Source organism: Dreissena polymorpha, chromosome 3 (genome assembly GCF_020536995.1).
Source record: "Dreissena polymorpha isolate Duluth1 chromosome 3, UMN_Dpol_1.0, whole genome shotgun sequence".
Taxonomy (NCBI): Eukaryota; Metazoa; Mollusca; class Bivalvia; order Myida; family Dreissenidae; genus Dreissena; species Dreissena polymorpha.
Genome location: NC_068357.1, coordinates 25955404 through 25977366, shown reverse-complemented (window position 1 = coordinate 25977366; position 21963 = coordinate 25955404). Strand labels below are relative to the sequence as shown.

The window sequence follows — 21963 nt, the reverse complement described above, 5'->3', positions numbered from 1 at the left end:
TATGTATACACACCTGATGCCAGGCTAGCTACCGCATGAGCGTGTGAAGTGTGGAGACTAACAACAGAGCTGTGATCGTTCAGAGAGGCCAGTGTCGTGATGGGGTAAAAGTTGCCTTGAATTGTCAACTTCTGTCGCGTTCTTCTGCGCTGCATCTAAGTATTTAAAACACTATCTGCAGTGATTTCAAGTGAAGAATAATCCTGTATTTTGATGCAAGCAAGCTGCAATTTTCTCATTTTTGACTCCTGCAAAAAAAAGTCTTGCATCATTTTGACACATTTGTTTTCCACAATCCAACTTGAAAAAGGACCAGAAATGATCTTTTATTGAAAAAATAAAGCTTTTGCGAAAATGTTTTATTCATTACTATGATAAATCTATTACAAAACATAAAACATGCATTGAGGAACATTTCAAGTTACTTTAATATTTTGACCAAATTAATTTTCATTTTGACCCCTCATAATTTTGAGTCCTTGGGTCAATTTGACTCCTGGTTTTCAAAATCTACCGAAATCCCTGAGATACTTGTGTAAATATTGGTTAAGATCACCCGATACGACTCGAGTTAGTCTGTTCAACAGGCCTTAGGTTAACGGAGTTAGCCTGTACGGACAGGCAATGGTATTACCATCATACCATTTGGTATGGGGTTAGCCTGTAGATAACCTGGATAAAAGATCTATAAATAAATAGTTTATTTATAGATAACGAAGGAAAAGGGATTAGGTCACGGTATCTCGATCTCTCGATTATTTATTTAAAATAATGAAGAAAAGCGCCCTTTTAGGTCTTGAACTTAATAAATATGTGAAATATGGAATGCAAATATTTATTTTATTCAAGGAATTTAGAACATTTAAAGATTGAATATAATTAATGCTAAAGTGAATCTATCTTGTTACCGCGTGGTTTATTTGTAATACCTGTGAAATGTACAATAGATTCATAATATTGAAAAACACTAGGCATTTGTTGATACATGTAGTTAAATTATATTTAAGTATGCAATAGCAAAAATAATAACAAACAAAAAGTATGAACGTATTTTTTTTTATTATTTACCCATCTATTCATCTAGTTATTAAAGGGATCTTTTCACGCTTTGGTAAATTGACAAAATTGAAAAAAATTGTTTCAGATTCGTAAGTTTTCGTTTTAGTTATTATATGTGTGAGGAAACAGTAATACTAAACATTAACCATGCTCTAATATAGCCATTATATGCATCTTTTGACGATTTTAAAACCTAAAAATTATAAAGCGTTGCAACGCGAAACGATTGTATAATTTGGAGAGTTCTGTTTTTGTCGTTAAATTTTGTGAAACTACGAAGATTGCTTATATAACGTATAAAATACGTCTAGAATGTGTACTCGGCGGAATAGCTCAGTAGGCTAAAGCGTTTTTACTTCAGGACTCTGGCAGGACTCCAGGGGTCACTGGTTCGAAACCTGCTCCGGGCAATGTTCTTTTCCTTTTTTTATTTTTTTTCTTGATTTTTTACTGGAGCTTTTACGATCCAATGTTCACATTTATCAATATAAAGCATTTAATGAATAAGTTAAAAAAATGCCAAAAATCTGTGAAAAGGCCCCTTTAATTAATTCATTCATTTATCCTTCCATCCGTCCGTCAGTTCGTACATCCGTTTGTTTGTTCGTTTGTGCGTTCGTGCGTTTGTTTATTGTTTGTTGGTTGGTTGGTTCGTTCGTTCTTTGGTTCGTTACTCGGATCATTCGTTTGTTTGTTCGTTTGTTTGTTCTTTTGTTATTTCGTTCTTTTTCTATTTTGGTCTTTGTTTAATTCTTTTTTCCGTTTGTTCGTTCGTTCATTCGTTCGATCATTCATTCGTTCGTTCGTTCATGCATTTATTCATTCATTTATGTATTTATGTTTTAAACATTTTTGTTTTGTTTTTTGTTTTTATTTAATTATTTATTCGTTCATTCATTCATTAATCTTTCCATCCCTTCGTCCGTCCGTTTTTTTCGTTACTTTGTGCGTTCGTGCGTCTGTTCATTGGTTCGTTCGTTTGTTCATGAGTTCGTTCGTTTGTTCTTCCATCCATCTATCCATCCAGCCATCCATCCATCGATTGATCCAACCTTCCTTCCTTCCTTCCTTCCTTCCTTCCTTCCTTCCTTCCTTCCTTCCTTCCTTCCTTCCTTCCTTCCTTCCTTCCTTCCTTCCTTCCGTTCCTTCCTCCCTCCCTCCCTCCCTCCCTCCCTCCCTCCCTCCGTCCGTCCGTCCGTCCGTACGTCCCTCCCTCCCTCCGTCCCTCCCTCCCTCCCTCCGTCCCTCCCTCCCTCCCTCCGTCCCTCCCTCCGTCCCTCCCTCCCTCCCTCCCTCCCTCCCTCCCTCCCTCCCTCCCTCCCTCCCTCCCTCCCTTCCTTCCTTCCTTCCTTCCTTCCCTTCCTCCCTTCCTCCCTACCTCCCTCCCTCCCTCCGTCCGTCTCTCCCTCCGTCCCTCCCTCCGTCCCTCCCTCCGTCCCTCCCTCCGTCCCTCCCTCCGTCCCTCTCTCCGTCCCTCCCTCCGTCCTTCCCTCCGTTCCTCCCTCCGTTCCTCCCTCCGTCCCTCCCTCCAACTCCCACCCTCCCTCCCTCCATTCTTTACTTCCTCCCTCCCTCCCTCCCTCCCTCCCTCCCTCCCTCCCTCCCTCCCATCCATCCAGCCAGCCAGCCAGCCAGCCAGCCAGCCAGCCAGCCAGCCATGCCAGCCATTTATTCATTCATTCATTTTTGACGTATTTAATATTTTATCTACTTATTTTGTGTTCAACCTTTTAGCTATTTTTAGTTAATTGAATGTATTAATTTTCTTTTTAAATATATTGTTGTAACAAACATACAAAATAAAATAAAATTATAAAAAAAAACGTTCTACATTGATATAGTGTAGATTACTTAAATTAAATAGAAATAACATCGGTGAAGTACCATGGGTGCTTTTCACATTATAATACAAGTTTAAACTCTCACAGACGAGAAAACGTTCAAGGCACGTTATTAAATAACTTAATAATTTATGCGCAAAGTTGGTTTTCATCACAGCACATACTACATTTGAAATAAACAATCGCTTGCAAGACATCTAATTGGACAGAGATGCAATTATATTCCTTTATAAAATACGATTTTAAGCCTCAACTTATCTGTTGACTTTTAAGTAAGAAATCATCTGCCTCCATAGGAGGCTTATTAGTTGTTCTATTATTTACTTAGTTGTATGTGTCGTCCTCAGTTGTCTCCATGTGTCTAGAAAATCACTTCTTTGATGTCATCTATACTCTTTAATTAACAAGTCAACGGCGCTATTTTCAGACGATTTTTTATTTCAAAATTGGATTCCATATTATTTTGGCCATGCTTTCTAAACAAACATGTTTCAACAATAAAACAGCGGAAGTCTACACTGTGTATTAGCAACCTGCTGTGGTGATCCCTTTCTTATCTATTTGAGCGTAAAGTTATCTGATATAGATCAGACATCGGCCGGCTATTACTCTGACTTAAATTGGTTGTGATCCCTAAATCTTATCCATTTTAGCGTCAAGTTTATTCATATAGATCAGACATCGACCGGCTCCGTTATATATTAGTCTGACTTTTAAATTTTCTGTCGTATAGTACAGGTTAGATTGTCCAATTAAGAAACGCAAGTAGTCAAACATGTGTGATTAGAATGTGTGGAAAGACAACTGCTTCTAAATGATATACTTAAATACCATATAGTTCAATTTTTGAGAACAGACGTATGCTACATACATAATATGCCATATGACTGATATTAGGATGCATATAACAGTGCTTAATGTAGTTTAAGTTAGATGTACGCACACAAGTGTTTAGTTTGATTACACTTTTGCATTCTTTTACTTGATACTTCCAATATGGTTTTTCTTTCCCGGCAAATACTATAATTAAGTGTATAAAAGTGCACGGGAAATATGATATGCCCTTTTTAATGATTTATAAATTATATCAGCAGGACTTCAAACTGTCATACGTAAATATACAATACACTACATAAAACATTTGATGTGTTTGATATGCGACTTCAAACTTAAAAAATCAGTAATTTAAATATAACGTTTTATTTCAACCTTAATTTTCACGATCGGGATATGTACCGAGTATCGTTAAAAAAGGATACTTCTTGCTACCATTATCGTAGTTTCATAAAAAAAACACACATAATAAAGAGTCAATTGCTTTAGTAAATTAACAACTATAGTTTTTATGTAATTTCGTATTAAATCTTCAAACTAAAGACAGTCACACTTCAGATAATCAATATACTTTTAATATAAATTGAAACAAAGAAAGAGTCAAATAAATAACCTGTGGCATTTGTTTTCGCAGTCTCGTATTGTTAAGCAATAGAAATTTCAGTTATCACCATTATTAAAAGTGGCTTAATCGCATTAAGGTTCCAATAAACAAGACAATGTAGCATGACACACCGACATCAATCACCCTGTAGGCATGATATGTCATAAGGTACCCAAGGCACCCTTCCTCCTGCTATGTGACGATATCACCAATCGATTTTTGTAACTTCATTCAACATGCATTTTGTTTTAACGTGGCAGCATTAACATAATATGCATTTAATATAATACAATACAAATAATACAAAGTATATAAAGAAATGAAATAATAAAAAAAATGATGATAATGATGACGATCATAATGATGTTGTTGTTGTTGTTGTTGTTGATAATGATGATGATGATGATGATGATGATGATGATGATGATGATGATGATGATGATGATGATGATGATGATAATGATGATGATGATGATGATGATGATGATGATGACGAACGCAGAAAAGCTCGAACGCACAAACGAACGAACGAACAAACAAATTGACGGACGCATGAACGAACGAACAAAATAACAAACGAGCGCACGAACGACCGACCGACAGGCCGGCCCGCTCGCTCGCTCGCTCGCTGAGTGACTGAGTGAGTGAGTGAGTGAGTGAGTGAGTGAGTGAGTGAGTGAGTGAGTGAGTGAGTGAGTGAGTGACTGACTGACTGACTGACTGACTGACTGACTGACTGACTGAAAGAAATTACGAACGAACGAACGAAGCAATAAACCAATGAACAAGCCCACGTACGCACAAACGAAATGAAAAGATAAATAGATAGATAAATAAATAAATAGATGAAAGAATAAAGAAAGAAAGAAAGAAAGAAATACATGAACAAATGAATAAACGCATGAATGAACGCATGAATGTATGAATAAATAAATAAATACATAAATACATACAAAAATACATTAATACATAGATAAATACATTAATACATAAATAAATGATTGAATGAAATCCTTTTCTGCTTACAATAATTTGATTATTATTTTTGGTATTTCATACTTAAATATAATTAAACTTTAAACAAATCCCTAGTGTTTTCAAAATTATTAATCTATTCACTGTCAGTGTGCAATATATTTAATCTTAAAATGTTCTAAATTCATTGATTAAAATATAAAATCACCAATATTTCCATTCTTTACTGGTTTAAGACCTAAAAAGGCGTTTTTCTTCATTATTTTCAATAAATAAGCGAGAGATCGAGATATCGTGACCTAATACCTTTTCCTTCGTAATCTATAAATAAACTATTTATTTATAGATCTTTTATCCAGGTTATCTACAGGCTAACCCCATACCAAATGGTATGATGGAAATACCATTGCCTGTCCGTACAGGCTAACTCCGTTAACCTAAGGCCTGTTGAACAGACTAACTCGAGTCGTATCGGGTGTTAAGATATGCAATTTCGAGTGGTTGGTTTTAAATTAAGACCGTACCATGTATACTACCGTGAAATACAAGCATTCTATCTACATAAAAAGTAATCAGATAACGTTGCATATTGTGATGAGCAATGTCGGACTCATAACGATATGAAGATCTACGCAGGAAAGCAAAAACATGAAGAATTAACTAAATGACCCGCGTCCTGCGAAAACGGGTCTTATGCGTAATGCGACCATGGTAGCTCTAGAACAGCCTGCAAAGACGCGTAGTCTGGTCGGGAGCTACCATATCTGCTAAAGAGACCATTAAAGCTGGTTCGACTTCAAAGCTGATAGCTTGTGACCATTGCGCAGGCTGGGTTGAAGCTCCGCTGGCCGCATATGGCATAAGACCAATGTTCGCATGACGCGGGTCATATTAAGTGCATTCTGCACCATGTATATAGCTTTCTTTCGTTAATTAATATTCTTTATAACCTTTAAGGCCTGCTCAAAGTCAACAATATGGTATTACCGGCATTACCTCCATGTAAACATATACAAAGGAAAACAACAGTTCGCGGATTTTTTATTTAAGTGTATTAAAAACGTTTTTTTAAGTATATCATCTAAATTATTATGACAAGTTGTCGCGTAACCTCGTTCTTGCCTGAAATCCGTTGGCGTCCGTACAGAAGCCAAGCGAGGAGTCGTATACATTGGTCTCCAGTCGAAGTCCCAACTCCGTGTTGTCCCATGTGTCGCTGTTCAAGTTGACTTCAGTTTCCAGATGAATACCGTTCGATAAATCAGCTTAATGATACAAAAAAAGTAAATTTGAAGGAAAACACTTGATAATTGTATAAGCGTTGTTTAAATGCAATACAATATTGCACCTTATTTTTTGCAAGGACAACATATTGCTTTATAAATGCGTGAAATTTAGCTTGTAAACACAAAAAAAACAGTTGAATTAAGTATAATTACCACACCATATTACATAAATGTAATTTGCTTTTGTCTACCAAGCCCTTATATCATATTTATTAAAACTATGCTAAAACAAATAAAATGATGAGATTTTATGAGTTAAAAAATGTATAAATATTTCTATGTCAATATGTGAAGACATGGGTTAACACGAACGTAATGTTATGTGGCCTCGATTGACATTTGTCTTTCAACAGAACAGTGCAAGCTTTGATATGCATTCGAATTCATCACTTCACTGAGGCCATACAACTACAAATGACCTCTGCCAGCTACCGTTTCTCCACCCAGGCATAGCATGACAAGTAAAATATACAGGAAGAATAAAAAATACTTCGGTCTTCCTTTGACTTACGGCATAAATAACAAGAGACTAAGCTTCGGTCTAAAAGTGCTGTGTTGTTTGTATTGCCCCGTAATGTTGATGAATGGCGTTCTGAGAAAACGTGTCATAACAGATTAGCCTGTGCAGTGTGCACAGCCTATTCAGGGACGACACTTTACGTGTTATGGAATTGTTCGTCTTCAGCAAGTATCTTTTAAACAAATTTTAAAGTACAGGCGGAAAGTGTCGGCGCACATGCATTAAACCCCTTTTCCCCAGACTAATGACTCATAATTATGTCATTAGTTATGTGTTTTTAAGTAAAGACATAGACTGGAAGGTGACAATAATTTCTCTAATGAAAATATTTCTGGATCTTCATTAGTTCTAAATTTAACTAGTCAATTATTTACCATTAGTTTTGTGGTAGATGGTGGCAACAAGCGTGAATGACTTGTACACAGAACGCACTTGGGAAAACAATTTGCCTTCAGTCAATACCACAGTCGGCTGCTCACTGATGTACTGCAATGACAATGGATATGGGCACGTTTCGAATTATAATTATTTCCCTGTATGTGTTTGAGTTATTGAAAGAATCTTAATATGTGAAAATAATTGTTTGAAAAAAATTTAGTTCTTTCTTTTTTTATACAACCACGCATTGTTAATGAGTATTTTATAAAAATGTTTGTATCCCTGCAACTTATCAGTTTGCAACGTTTTGCGCAATCTACAACATTTCAGGTTATATATGATCTTCAGACAAAAACATGTTTGTCAACCACGGTTCGCGTTAGGCGTGGGAAGGGGATTCCATTTCAGTCAAGTTTAGATATTGTTAATGTATCCGGAAAATACATGGGAGCATTGATATAATTCCCCCCTTTTTAATCTTTGAAAATCGACGTGTTTGTCAGTCGTCTGAAAAGATCTTTAGAGCTTTATATAGACGTGAAGTTTCCAGCTTAAGAAGGTCAGTCATTTGTATTCATCACAGTTGGATTTGTTCTTCCCAGATTTTATTAACAAATTCGATGATTATACGCATGCATTTGCATATAAACAAGGTCGAACGTAAATTTTGGTTCTTCAAGAATGTCGAACAATTTAACTGTTGTGTTGATGCATGTTATGGTGTTGTATGGACACAAAAAGCGAGATGTCATTACTAGTTGTTTCCTATATTATGTTCAATTTTTTTTCTTTTTTTAAATTTAAATACAAAAAAGTATTCAGTAGAATGATAAACTAATTATAGCATTAACACGGGATTATATTATATACAGTTATTATATAGATTATATAAATGAATGTTATAATTGAATTCGATTACATCATACAAATACATGAATTATGTGGTTGCTGATTGTGTTGTTTTAAAGGAAATATAATATAACCCTCGCAGATCCATCAGGAAGAAAAATGTAGGCCCCACTTTTGTCTCTAAACGGATGCGTGTGGTGACCTGTACTGTACGTGATGAAACTGAGATCGGCAGTAAAAGTTGCTCCAATGGCCGGATAGTAGACGGACTGAAATCATATAAACCATTGCATACGCAACTAATCAAGTTTTTATCCCATAGGAGTCTGTGCAGTCCGAACAGGAGCATAGTTAATTTAAATTCTCATTTTCAGTTCAATTTTGTCCACACCTATTAAGACTCGAATTTATGTTCGCGTTACAGTTGTTGGTTGGTTAATAAAAAAATTATTTGTGGATGCATAAGAATTTAATATATATTGTTATTGGCCAACAAACAATCACAATGCGTTATGAATTTATAAAATATATCGGATTTGTTGATTAGAACACGTGCTTTTATTACAGCGTCTAAATTGATTAATGCGTTGTTGTTGTTTTTTCTTACATACATTGACTGAATTACATAACGTCGAACCTTTTTTAAAATTAAATCTATAATCATTATCTACACAGACTTTGGATATAAAAATGAATACTAATTAAATACCACTCACCGAGAGAAGTCCATCACACGAAGAAAATGATGCCGTAAGAATATCGTTTGATATATTGAAATAGTCGGTAACTCGTGGTTGGATGTAAAACGAGTTGATTCTGTAATAAAATACATCATCGATTGGACGCACGTTATACATTATTGATACAAAAATGGTACTCGCCGTTTTGTTTATAAGTAAAGAAACACGTTTCGTAATTGACCAACCAATATACAAAGCTTAAATTGACCATGACCCTTGGTTTGACACATCCTCATGTTTTTATAATTAAAATTGCTTAATGGGACGTACTGTCAACCACGACGACGAAGAAAAGAAAAGTTGTAAAATACCATATTTTTTTTACAATTATTACTTTATATTGACTAAATTATCACGACTGGTATATTACATTACTTGAAAAAAGTTGTTAAGTTTTCATATTTTCAGTATATTTGGTAATACATTTTACTGGGTAGGTCTACCAGGTAACTTACCAGTTAACTATAAATAACGCCAGTAGATTGATCATCATCGACACGTGGTAAACCCAGAAATGCAAATTGTGCATGCGTAGTGAATTGTATATATTTTTATATAAAATTATCAATCTACTTAAGTTATCCGAATATCCTGAAAATATGAACTTTTTTCAAGTAATGTAATATACCAGTCGTTATATTTTAATCAATATAAACAATTATGAAAAAAAAATCTTTTATATTTTTGTCATTCGTGGTTGACAGTCTCTTAAAATAGTTTACGGATCAACAAGTATAATAATTTTTATATTGTCTTTTTAAACCAACTAATAAACAAAACTCTGTAATTTTAAAGTTTAATATGATTATTAAATTTCTTATTATACAACTCTATTTGTTGTGGATTGGCATATAATCTTACATGCCTTCGTACATATATATATATATTAAATCAAATACAGCATTCGTTTTAATTGCTAAATAACAATAATAAATATATACTGTTTAGTGATTATGTCTTATTCGTGGTATTAAGCTTCTTCTTTAAATATCTAAATCAAAGCACCGATTCCTAAAACAATGTCGGTGTTTTAAGAGCATTGTGTACAACATTAAGACGTTTCCTGCCTAATTAAACACACAAGTCATTTGGCACACTCACGTTTTATGAGTGCCTTGTTTTGAACTAGTCACATTATAGAGGGTAACGACGCTAGCATGGACATCATCCGTGGATATGTCAACTAAATAGCCGGCTACAGAGAAACCCGGCACTTCCGCTTGAAAGGATAACTGCAACATATTGTGTAGAAGTTGTTTGTTTATTGTTCAGTATGTTAGATCTATATGAGTGGAAAGGCAAACACGCGCTTTTGTAGTGTTCTTACTGTAGCTTGAATAAAGCAAATTGAAGTCCTTATTATAAATGATTTGTTTTGTACAAACTTTTCAGTTGTAATAAAAATGTTGACATTAGAGTTAATAGTGTGTATTAAAACGCACCATATACTGAAGTAAATTACAGCGACCTGATGTCATCAGACATCATTGCATCGCTCAGATACTGGTCGCATAAAATATTGTATAAAAGTACCCAAAAAGTCCCGTCCGTCACGTGGCCATCTTCAGTCCATTCTGGGTCTACTTGCTGAGTGACGCGCCTCTCGTACACATCTGTCACGTGAACATCACGTGTGTCTGTCAGGACACGAGCTACAACATCTCGTTTCGTCCCAATGCTGTTCCATATTAATAACCGACTGTAATGGTAAATTAAGTTTATTGTGGTTTTCAGGCCCATATTTGTGACATGTAAAATTTTAAAATGTGTGTTTTATATTCCACCTAAAATAACACTTGATTAGCTCTTTTATCGGGAAATATTTACCCCTCATGTTATGTTTCTATCTAAAACATACATTATTTATTATTTGAAAATGAAATTAATTTAAAAGCAGGAAATATTGTCTCAAAAATTGTGTAAAGCATTGCGCTTTATGTTAACAAATGTTCACCATCTATCCACTTAGTTTAAAATAATCAACGATAATAATACGGTATGTGGGCGAAAAGTCACCATTGCGTCATGACCACCTGTAGTCATGTGATTATACTCTTTCGCCAAATAAACGTATGTAACATGGTTAAGTAAGTAAGCATACAAATGAGTTTCAAAGAAGATTCAATATTAAACACTAAATGATATCGCAATCCTTACAGAACATGTGAACAATACGACTGCAATATTACAGAATAAATGTATATCGCAATTCCCTCGCTAAGTTTAAACAAAAATTAAATCATATAAGGAAAACGTGAAAGGTAAAAAGCATACTAGGCGCACAAAGTCACATACCCAAAGTGAGCAGTGTGAAGAACAAGAGAGCTGTGTTCCACTTACATGGGAAGGTCTTGTCTCAATATCAATAGCTGTGGTCCGGAGTCCCCTGTCTGACACAAATGTATTTTGTACATTAAATGAACAAGTAATGCATAAAAAGAGATATGGGCAACATTTAAATTAAAGGGTTGATATTGAGATCTTGTGTACAACATTAACTACAAATATATTTTTATCCATACGCTGGTAAATTTAAAAGAAACGCATATTTCAAATCTTCAACAAATTATTTATGTTTCAAAAGACTTCATAAATTAACACAGAGTAAAACTGTATAAACTTACTATGTTGATCGTTTGATATTTGTGGTCATAGTTTTTCAAAATTCCTTTTATGCATGTTTCATGTACGTTGTTAAGTTCTCCAAATGCTTGTTGAATACTGGAAATACAGCACAAGTATTGACATTTAAAGACCAAGCTCGTATTAGGCATTTTTACGAAATGCAACTTGCGTGAATATGTTTTAACAGTCACACTTATTTTATTGCTATGTACATAGGTGTGGACGAAGACACTTGATAGAATATATCAAAATGCGTATGAATCGATAGGTATCTGACGGTTTTAGAAATTCAGCTATATCGTTGTACTGAGTATTTGCATTGACAATAAACTGGCGTCACCATGGTATGTTTCTTAACTGCCTGACAATTTTGAACGAACTATTAATTCTTAACTTTCTTGAAGAAACAGAACAGCTTTTAACAATAATTTAAATCAAATGCCTGCTCCCGCGGTCACCACAGGCGATAATGGATGTAAAAAAACATTGGGAGAATAAAGATTTCTGATTTAGACATTTTGGTATTCCTTGGTCATTAAATACTGTTAAGAACGTAAATAGGCGCTAGAGATCACAATTGCACGAAATTAAAATAACAAGACTATTGCCAAGCAATAAAAGTCCCCTACCGATGAAACTCCACCATTTTCAACGATATTTCTAGTCTATTTGTTGCCATAGCAACCAGAATTCTTGACATAGGAACAAAATGAAATGACGTGCATAATCTACATATTGTCATCTGTCCATGTTTCAAGTTTCATGAAAATATATGAAGAACTTTTAAAGTTATCGCAGGATCCAGAAAAGTGTGACAGACTGACAGACGCACAGACTCACAGAGTGCAAACCATAAGTCTCCTTCGGTTTCATCGGTAGGGGACTTATAAGTTCATGATAAAGAAAGGTAAAATAATAAACCTGACAAATTGTTTTCAGTATCTGTAAGAATAGGGGAGATAACCGCTATGAGTCTTCAAATTTCCGTTTAACAATTTACAAACTCCATCAGTTTTCTCCCCTGCAAATGTACTGCTGAACAACAGTGGTGCGATCTATGTATGTCCGAATCATTTAATGAACTTTTTTGTTTAGGCGACGCGTGTAAAACAAATGAACATTTATAGAGCTGCGTAATTCATTGTGAAATATAAAAGCGCTAAATGAGAGAAGTCATATGGTTGGAACCAGAGTTTTACTGCAAAGTCACCTTAGTTTATTGTCCTGCATGACGTTTGCCTTGCTGGTTCCCGTTATTGCGTCGTAGTGCAGGGACACAGCTAGAGTGCGTCTCGATGACTCCAACTTCCGGTATAATGACGCCATACTGGTGTTGATTTTAGTAACACTCAAGCTTAGCGTGAATAGGATTTCGGCTGACCTACACCATGTAAAATGCTACACAATTTAGTGATCCGATCTACACAATGCGTCCACAAAATGAACTTTTAGTATAATTTTTCGATGCAACAATGTTACTAAATCTGCACATGTGAGTAACTCTCATGCTGTTCATATTTTATGCTGTTTGCTGCTCATCAGTATCTAACGGTTGGAAATGATGCCTTTAAAGCTTGAATCTGTTCAGAAATGTCTTCAAGTAATTGATTTTCCAATGGACTTCAAACGGGTCAAATTGTTTATCCAATGGGTACAGTGTTTAGAAACACGAAGCGGTACCTACCGTAAGTAATCTTGTAGACGGCTAACGGCTTCCTTGATCCAAGGCCGCGAGGTGTAGAAGCCTGTCCAGTATTGGTCACTGCGGTCAGAGTATGGCAGGAAATCCCCGCTCAACACCGCAAATGGGCCTTTTGATGAGGGTGGACCAGGTGCTTTCTCAGATTTCACCGCTTTGAAGTAATCGTTGAGCGTTCCAAATGTGATCTATAAATCGGAGGAGTTAGCATTTATTTGCACCTGCGTTAAAGAGTCTATATTTTATTATTTAAATATTGTGTTGTTTAAATTTATTCTTCAGTGAATTACATTATTTAAAAATATATATTAAAGTAAAGATGTTCATGTACATAGATATATGTACACAATTGAACACGTAAACTACAGTTACATACATGTATATACACAGTTTAAGACGCTGTTTATTAATCATTAATAAAAGCAAACAGGTTTGGGTCACAAGTTTGAAAAAAATAAATGACGAATGCAGACAATATTTTCATAGGAAATTTAAATATGTACCTGTGTGCTTATATGTTTAAACCACTTGCATTTTTCGTCTATCATTAAGAGAAAATCAACACAATTATTTTAATAGACGAGAAGAGTAAGTAGATTGTGAAAACCTGTAGAGTACGCGGTCTTGGTAGTTTTCAGACTATACTTACGGGGTCAATATAAAAAACGGGGTCTGTATACAACCCCGCGTTTTCGACACCTTTAATTACTATGTAAGTGGGATATGGGAGGTAATGCAATCAAATTGCACAATAGGGTCTTATATCGAAAATCACAATCAGGTCTTAAATTGAAAATTGTATATACCCCGAATTATTTTCGCTATATATTTCATTGTATAAGACGTTAAATAAATGGCGTTTTTATATATAATAATATATTAGGTACCATTATATACATTACTTTGTGTTAATATCGAATAAAAAAGGGTATGGCGATACATCGTCATGTGTTTAAAGTGTTTACCCCATGACCTATTTCAAAATCAGAGACTCCGTAACTGAACATATGTGTGAATATATATATTCTAAAAAAGCGATTACATATGAAAGGCTCGCCGTGTTTGTTATTCCAAGCCTCGCCAGATAAATAACACAACCATAGGGTAGTAACCTGTTGTCGACTATATATCTCTCACAACAAGGTGTGACAAGTTTGTTTTTGTTGCAAGAACTGAGCAAACATTTAAACAGCCAACAGCTATATGTCAAGGCCATACACAGGTGACAATGTCATATAAATTGTAAATGTCATCTTTACGGTATGTAAGGTAGAGATATGTTGTTCTTACAAAGAATTCAGATTTGTCAACAATGCATACAATAAAGTACAGATGACTTAATATAGATTACCTTTGTTTGCATTCTATCATTTCTATTGATATAATCCATAATTTTCTGTAAATTGAACATCTGTGCCTCCCACTCGGGCTTGGTGGCGTACCGGAAGTCGTCCCCGTGTGGGAGCAGGACCACGCCGTGTCGGTAGAGAGACGCCTTTTTCTGTAGCTGCTCCCACAGTGATTCTGCTCTGAAGAGTTTTAATTATTCTAATTGTAAAAACATATATTTGCAGCTGTGTATATTTCTTTTAAGTTTGCTATCCACTGACTTATTTTAACACGTTGTATAGTGTTCAATTGTAAACGATAATAGCTTATTTACAAATCGGTATTTATTGTATATTACAAATTATAATACTTTACGTGAATTTCCAGTGTTAAATTCCCATCAACACATTCCTGCATAATTCTAATATGCAAGGACGTTGGAACGCAATTATTAGATTTAAGCAATAATCTGTCAGAATACATTTCTTTATATTTCCGGAACTATTTCAGTTTAAATCAATTAATCAATTTCTGGCTATTTATATTTTTATTTTACTTAAAATGATACTTAAATAATAATTATAAATTAATAGCTTAACTTCAAACTATAGATTTAGTTTAAACCTATTTAATTTAGCTCGATTGCGTTTCCTGGGACTAAGAACCAGTACTTGGTGTCTTTGGGGAAGATCGGAAGATTGCTCCCACAGCGGGGATCGAACCAGTGACCTCCCGATCGCTATACGTGGGTGCGAATCTGACTTCATACGGAATGAGATATGCCTTTTTTATCACAGTAACCGTGTATATAAATACTGCAGAATGATGTGTTATTTAATGAATTTTAGGTAATATTGTGTTATATCTTATTTATTTTAGAACTGGGCCCGTATTCACCAAACAATTCTTAGACTTAAGTCTAAGAATAAAGAAAATTCTTTAAATTAGAATATTCAAGAATTTCTTTAATTTTGATTCAAACTCTGCAGTAAACATCTCTATCTATATTATTCTTCGTATAGAACATTTTGTTAATGACATAATCACCAGTGGAGGCCTGTATATATTTAAACACTGAACACATTTTTTTGGTTCTAAGTCTATTCTTTATTCTTAAGTCTAAGAATCGGTTGGTGAATACGGGCCCATGTCTTTGATTCAAATGTCTCAATATAACAAAGTACCAGCTTCTGCAGACAACAAATTATGAATAAAATCATAGAAATAAATCACCACCACGCACAGTTCCGCTAGATTATTTTCGGTAACACTGACGACGGGTATATGCGATTTGCCGTGGTAACAGTGCTGATGGTGGAAATCGAACTGGCAGCACACGTGTCTATCCGGACCACAGGAATGTGGGATGTTGTACAGTAGGAACGGCAGCATGTGGCAAAACATGTCGTGCTTGCCTTCAAAATCTATAACAGACATGGAAGACAAATGCTCAACGTGTCGTCTATATCTAGTGCAATACAAAATATGGTATCGCTTTCAAATTAAGCATTTATTGTGCCTAAACCGTATTGTGACTTATTCACAGAGTGAGAAATTATTAATTTAAGATATGTATGCAACATGGATTCAAGATATCAATCACAACGAAAATTTAGCATCGTTATTGGAAAATTGGGCTTAATGCATGTGCGTAGTTTCATCCCAGATTAGCCTATGCAATCCATACAGGCTTATCAGGGTTGAAACTTGCCGCCTCGACTAGATTTTGTTTTGATGAAACTCTTTAAACCAAAAATTCCAAAAGAGCGGAAAGTGTCGTCCCTGATAGACTGAACGGGCTCATCTGGAAAGACACTACACGCACATGCATTTAATCCAGTTTTCCCAATACTCAATTACGTCAGCCAGAAGATGTTTCAAGACGGTGGAAAATCATACCCCAACTCTGGCGCCAATAAAACTCGAAACTCCTCCTCTTGGCGAATTCCCTTTTGACCGCGAAATGTGTCCTCTGAATTACCATGTTCTTCAGCCCAGCTTCGCGTAAGAGATAGGGAACCGTAGCAGAGTGACCAAACGGATCAATGGCCCAATTGTTCTCAATCGTTATATCTGTTATTATACATTAAAACAAAAAAGGTTATTGAGTCATACCTGGTGTTGTTTTCTTGAATGATTGTAATACTGTGGGTATGGCGTTCTACTGGCGACGAAGAATTTATTATTTATTTAACCAGATCGGATTTATTTGCAGTTTCACGTATGCAAACTAATGCACGTTTACATGCATTTTTTCAGTTATAAAGTGCAATCTATGTTAATTGATAAATGTAAAACAGGACATGTATCTACCAAATCACACGCTGGAGCGATATAACTCACTGAAAGTCTGTTTAACCCATTGGTGTCCCTCAACGAGTTGGTCGAGTATAGCGTTAAAGTGCGTCAGCGACTCGTCCGGCATCACCAGACCACCGGACACCAGCTCCAACTGACCACTGACCAGTAACCTTAGTAAGACAGTAAAGATGTTTTACAACATTGCAAGCTTTGTGCTGATTTCAGCTCCTACCGCGTATTTTACCATTACAAGAAGACATGAACGGCATTGCGTTTCCTCCACACTCCGATATCAAGGGCTTAATCATTTAACAAATATATGATTTTTTCCTCGCTGTTTGATAACTGGGCTTGATTCATGTGCGTAAAGTTTCATGCCAGATCAGCGTATGCAGTTCTCACAGGCTAATCAGTGACAACACATTCCGCATACACTATTTTTCGTTTAGAAGACACCTCTTTTATACGAAAACTTCCATAACAGCGGACTGTGTTATCCCTTATTAGCCTGTGTGGCTTGCACAGGCTTAGCTGATATAATACTTAACGCACATGTATTAAGCCAAGTTTTCTCAGAACGCGGCTTTTATAAAATATTCGTATACATGTGTACTTCGGCACCAACGGTTTTCGAAGCCAAAAGTAAACTTTTATTTTAAAAATTAAAGAATAACCGATGGTGGATATCTGCTTATAACGGGACGATTATGGTAAGAGGAACTGATAAATAAGTATGAAAACCAGTTATGTTCAAACATGGCAATGAAAAATACGTACTTTTTAAACTTGATCCTTTGTTCATTTGAAGCATCCGTCCACCACCGTTGTAGGAAGACGATTTCATTCCAGATAAACGTCCAGCTGGGATTCGCAGACAGTTGCTCAGCTATATTGTCCAAAGTACCTTTGGTGAACTGGGTGTAATAGGCGTCCATAGTCGACAGCCATCCTATTTTCATGTTTACAATTACTTTTAACATCAAAGAATATAATGTAAGCTCGTAAATATGATGGGCATGGTGAATCAGAAATTGATTGGTAACGATATATATCTTGATAATTTTTCCTCATATACTGAATGAAGAGAGTTATTTGAGTTGCACGAATGTGACTGTATTATCATCGTACTCTTATCAGGCGCATTCAGTGCATTTAAAATGCATTTTAGCGTTACATTATTTAGGTACACATATGTGAATAAATGTTGATAAAACATTTTTCTGACCTAAGAAAAGCAATATACCTCGTTTTTTAATAGAGCCTTGTTTGTATTAATTCATTACAAAATTGTAAAATACTGGACTCTTTGTTTCTACGGAAAATACTGGCATATATTTAAATGAAATAAACATACAAAAATATTTGGCCATTGCCTCGTATCTACTCCAACTAACCTGGGTCCTGATGCGAGTGGGGCATGACTATCACAGTGAGGGGGGCGGGGCTCCATGCCTCCACCCGTATCGTGTCCGCCCACCCGTACACTGTAAGCACGAGGTTCGGGTAGCCCACGCTGAGTTCATCGAGAACCGATTCCATCTATAGTTAACAAAGAGAATATGAGCCTCGGTGTGGGAAAACTGGCTTAAGTACAGTGCGGAAAATGGCGTCCCAGATTAGCCTGTGCAGTTCGCTGTCGGGTTATCTTCTTAATACAAATCCAGTATATCCGGAAAGATTAGTCCCTGATTAGCATGTACATAATGCACAGGCTAATCTGGAACGACACTACGCAAATGCAGTAAGCCCACTTTTCACAGCACGAGGCTCGTAGAAATTTACCGTCGCCGGTTATTTTGCCTTCTTATCGCACACATTCAATACTATCTCCGACTGCCTTTCTCATATGTCGGTTATGTAATAAAACTTCTGATGAGCAAAGCTTTGTTAATTCTTATCATAATTTGTTATTTTTTTTTGAAGGAATACGATGCAGCAGTTCGTCGGAACATTCGACTTGTATTCATCAATTGGTTTTTAAAAGATGTAAGTTGAAAGAATTATCAAATAATTATCCACATCAGCAATGTTATACAGCAGTTTCTTTAATTTTTCTGCTGTTTATGTGAACAAGTGACTCCAGTATACCCCCTTCTCAAACATTATAGGCACGTGGTAAAAATATCCGTAACAATTTATTTCCAAAGAGAGCAGTACATTGTATTAATAATATACCGAAATACAGCAAAAATGTTGTGTTGTAGTCTTCCATGTCATCAACTTGAAGTATGGTTTATCGCGGATAACAAACATGTTTTCGTCTTCTAAATGTATGACGTATCGCACATCACAGAAACGTTACCTGTATATCAGCATCATTGTCGCTCCACGCGGTCTGGCATACAGCGTCACTTCCGGTTAAAATGCGTTCCGATGCGTACAAATTTCGTTGCATCGGACAAGGATTTCGATGTATGCTGCCAAACGGATCATACCTTTTCTGCCAAAAATAATTTCAAAAGTTAAAAATTTGATTTCAAAGAATGGAATATATTTTGAAAGTGTACAAATTAGTTTACAGTACTAAATAAGTGTGGTTCTGATCACAGTGCCTTAAAATACTATAGGGGCAATCAGCACACATGAGCATTTGGCAAACACTAAAAAAAGGTAAAGACCCTCCAAACTGTGTGTTCATATTAATTAAAATTCAAATGCTCTGTACTGATGTTAGTATAAATGTTCACGCCAGTTAAACAAACCTCCATAAGTGAAGAGAGGTCATCAACCCAGCCTATCAGTTTGGAAAATAGGAGTCCATTGACGACAAGGTAGACAGCCACCACTAGCACGGCCAGACGTCGCCACTTCCGGTGGAATCGAAGCCACGTTATACGCATTCTTGCGGCGAATATGTATAAACTGCTAGATCTGTGCAGTTATTGTCCTGTATGATCAATTATGAATCGCTAATGTCAATTACAATTTTAAATAAATATTTGTGTGCTACCAATATAAGTTAAGGCAATACCAGTATTTGAGTTCATTTATTCGAAATTAAGATAACATGCATACGTTTACAAAATCTTATTTCTGTTTACTAAATTATTGCGTTGCTTAAAGACCTACGGATTGCAATTTAAGTCCAAGTGTGCACTTGTTAAGTATAGCATAGGCACCTATCCGAAAGCATGGAGTTTGCTTGCAATATATATGTACTTCAGGATCGGATATACAGTCAGTCAACCTTTTAGAATAACCCGACAAAAAGCGTTATTTATTTGACAACAATAGTTTCTTTCGGGATTTAGTGTCAATGTGAGAAGTTGTAAAAATAGAGGGTTAAATTTATTTTGTATGATAACTGGTTAGGTCAGACGGCATATGCAGTTTTTTTTTGTCAAAAATAGCCAATTAAAGTTCACTCTTCGGAAAACTATTAAAAACCATTCAACTTTTAGAATATTAAAGGAAGAAAATACTGCTGTTTCATAAATCATATTATGAATTTTGTCTAATAACACGACCGTGAATCACGGGCGCCATCTCTTTTTGCGATGCAATAATAAATGAGCCAATGCTTCTTCCGAGGTGGCGATATGGACCGCATGTTTTTGAAATTCAAGGATAATTCTACAGGGTGAGTAAGTTTTATATGTTTGTTTCAACGTATTTCGCATTACTCGGACAATGTCGTACGATTCAACGAATATTAATTTATGTACATGTAGAAAAACATAATAATCATAGCCCATGTGGAAACGTGGGGACCTTTATAAGTTGTGTCATGGGTGAGATTTTGAAAGCAAATCGATGTATTTTGCCTGTGTGACGAGCACATTTCCAACCAATGAAATCGACAACAACAGCAAACCGTTGCTTTCAACATGTACAAGTTGTTGAATGCACAAAAACATTGGCGTATTTAAAAAAAAATCAGAATGAAAAGGAACATTATCTTTCAAGTATGTGTCAAGTGATGGTCCATACAGTATATGCTGCATTGGCGCCACCTCCTGCCATAAGCTTCACCATATTGGCATGGGTCCCATCTCTTTTGGAAAAATACAACATAATGTATCAGATCCACAAGAAGCCAATGTGTTTATGCAAACAGCAACTAGTAAATGCTGCATGCAATCGTTTGATGTTACTAGCGTTTCAATCGGGTGGGCATTTTCTCGTCGCACAGGCAAAAAACAACGATATGCTTTCAAAAACTCCAACATTTCACAGGCTAAAAAGGTCCCCACGTTTCCAAAGGTTGGTGTTTGTATTTTTCTGTACATTTATGGATGAATTAATCTTCGTTGACTCGCACTACATTGCCCGATTTAAAAAAAACAACAAAATATGTTGAAAACACATATACAGTCTACTCACCCTGAAGAATTATACTTGAAATTTAAAAACATCCGGTACAAAGCGCCGCATCGTAAGTAGCATTGGCTCCTTTATTTATGTACATTTGTATCGCTAAAAAGAGATGGCGCCCATGATTAACGTCCGTGCCTAAGCTCTTCGGGACAGAAATAAACCATTAAATTACCGTAAATTTATTAATGCGTCATTGAACAAAATATACATTTATACAATTGAGACAGACTACCTCACTTAAGCGCTCGTTTTATAATTGTTAACAAAAATCTGTCATCTTTGTGACACACTACATAAAAAACTAATGTTGAGTGATGTAGCTTAACAAAACAATCAAACATGTGTACATCTTAGCCTTACACTTTTAAAGAGACGAAGTATCTTACTTGAATGCCCGTAGTTCACTTCGCAATTCTATATCCATTTTCAACAGCGAACACCGTATACACAGAGCACGTGTGTTTTCTACCAATGCCATCAACTCTAGTGTAATAAGCACGATTTATATTCTAAAGAAACATTACAAATACCCACTCGATACAAGTTGAAGCTATGCACAATCGATCGAGTGTGTACTCTCTCGCACGTTATATTTACACATACCTG

General features: G+C 35.7%; 1 protein-coding gene across 2 annotated transcripts in view; it reads right to left on the bottom strand.

Moving 5' to 3' along the window:
- Positions 1 to 21963, bottom strand: part of LOC127873344 (alpha-mannosidase 2x-like) — a 26530-nt gene extending 4567 nt beyond the window's left edge. The window contains exons 1-20 of one of the 2 annotated variants that reach the window (XM_052417192.1): positions 21718 to 21963; positions 19743 to 19927; positions 19343 to 19480; positions 18435 to 18579; positions 17818 to 17989; positions 17083 to 17210; positions 16639 to 16812; positions 15983 to 16163; positions 14762 to 14939; positions 13396 to 13598; positions 12922 to 13092; positions 11711 to 11807; positions 11427 to 11476; positions 10620 to 10785; positions 10188 to 10318; positions 9063 to 9162; positions 8481 to 8615; positions 7494 to 7605; positions 6436 to 6578; positions 14 to 155 (exon numbers count right to left, since the gene is read on the bottom strand). In XM_052417192.1, the coding sequence (XP_052273152.1) occupies positions 14 to 155; positions 6436 to 6578; positions 7494 to 7605; positions 8481 to 8615; positions 9063 to 9162; positions 10188 to 10318; positions 10620 to 10785; positions 11427 to 11476; positions 11711 to 11807; positions 12922 to 13092; positions 13396 to 13598; positions 14762 to 14939; positions 15983 to 16163; positions 16639 to 16812; positions 17083 to 17210; positions 17818 to 17989; positions 18435 to 18579; positions 19343 to 19480; positions 19743 to 19880 (2704 nt within the window). In that variant the 5' untranslated portion in view covers positions 19881 to 19927; positions 21718 to 21963. The remainder of the gene's footprint in view (positions 1 to 13; positions 156 to 6435; positions 6579 to 7493; positions 7606 to 8480; positions 8616 to 9062; positions 9163 to 10187; positions 10319 to 10619; positions 10786 to 11426; positions 11477 to 11710; positions 11808 to 12921; positions 13093 to 13395; positions 13599 to 14761; positions 14940 to 15982; positions 16164 to 16638; positions 16813 to 17082; positions 17211 to 17817; positions 17990 to 18434; positions 18580 to 19342; positions 19481 to 19742; positions 19928 to 21717) is intronic. The other variant, XM_052417193.1, reaches the window with a different exon arrangement.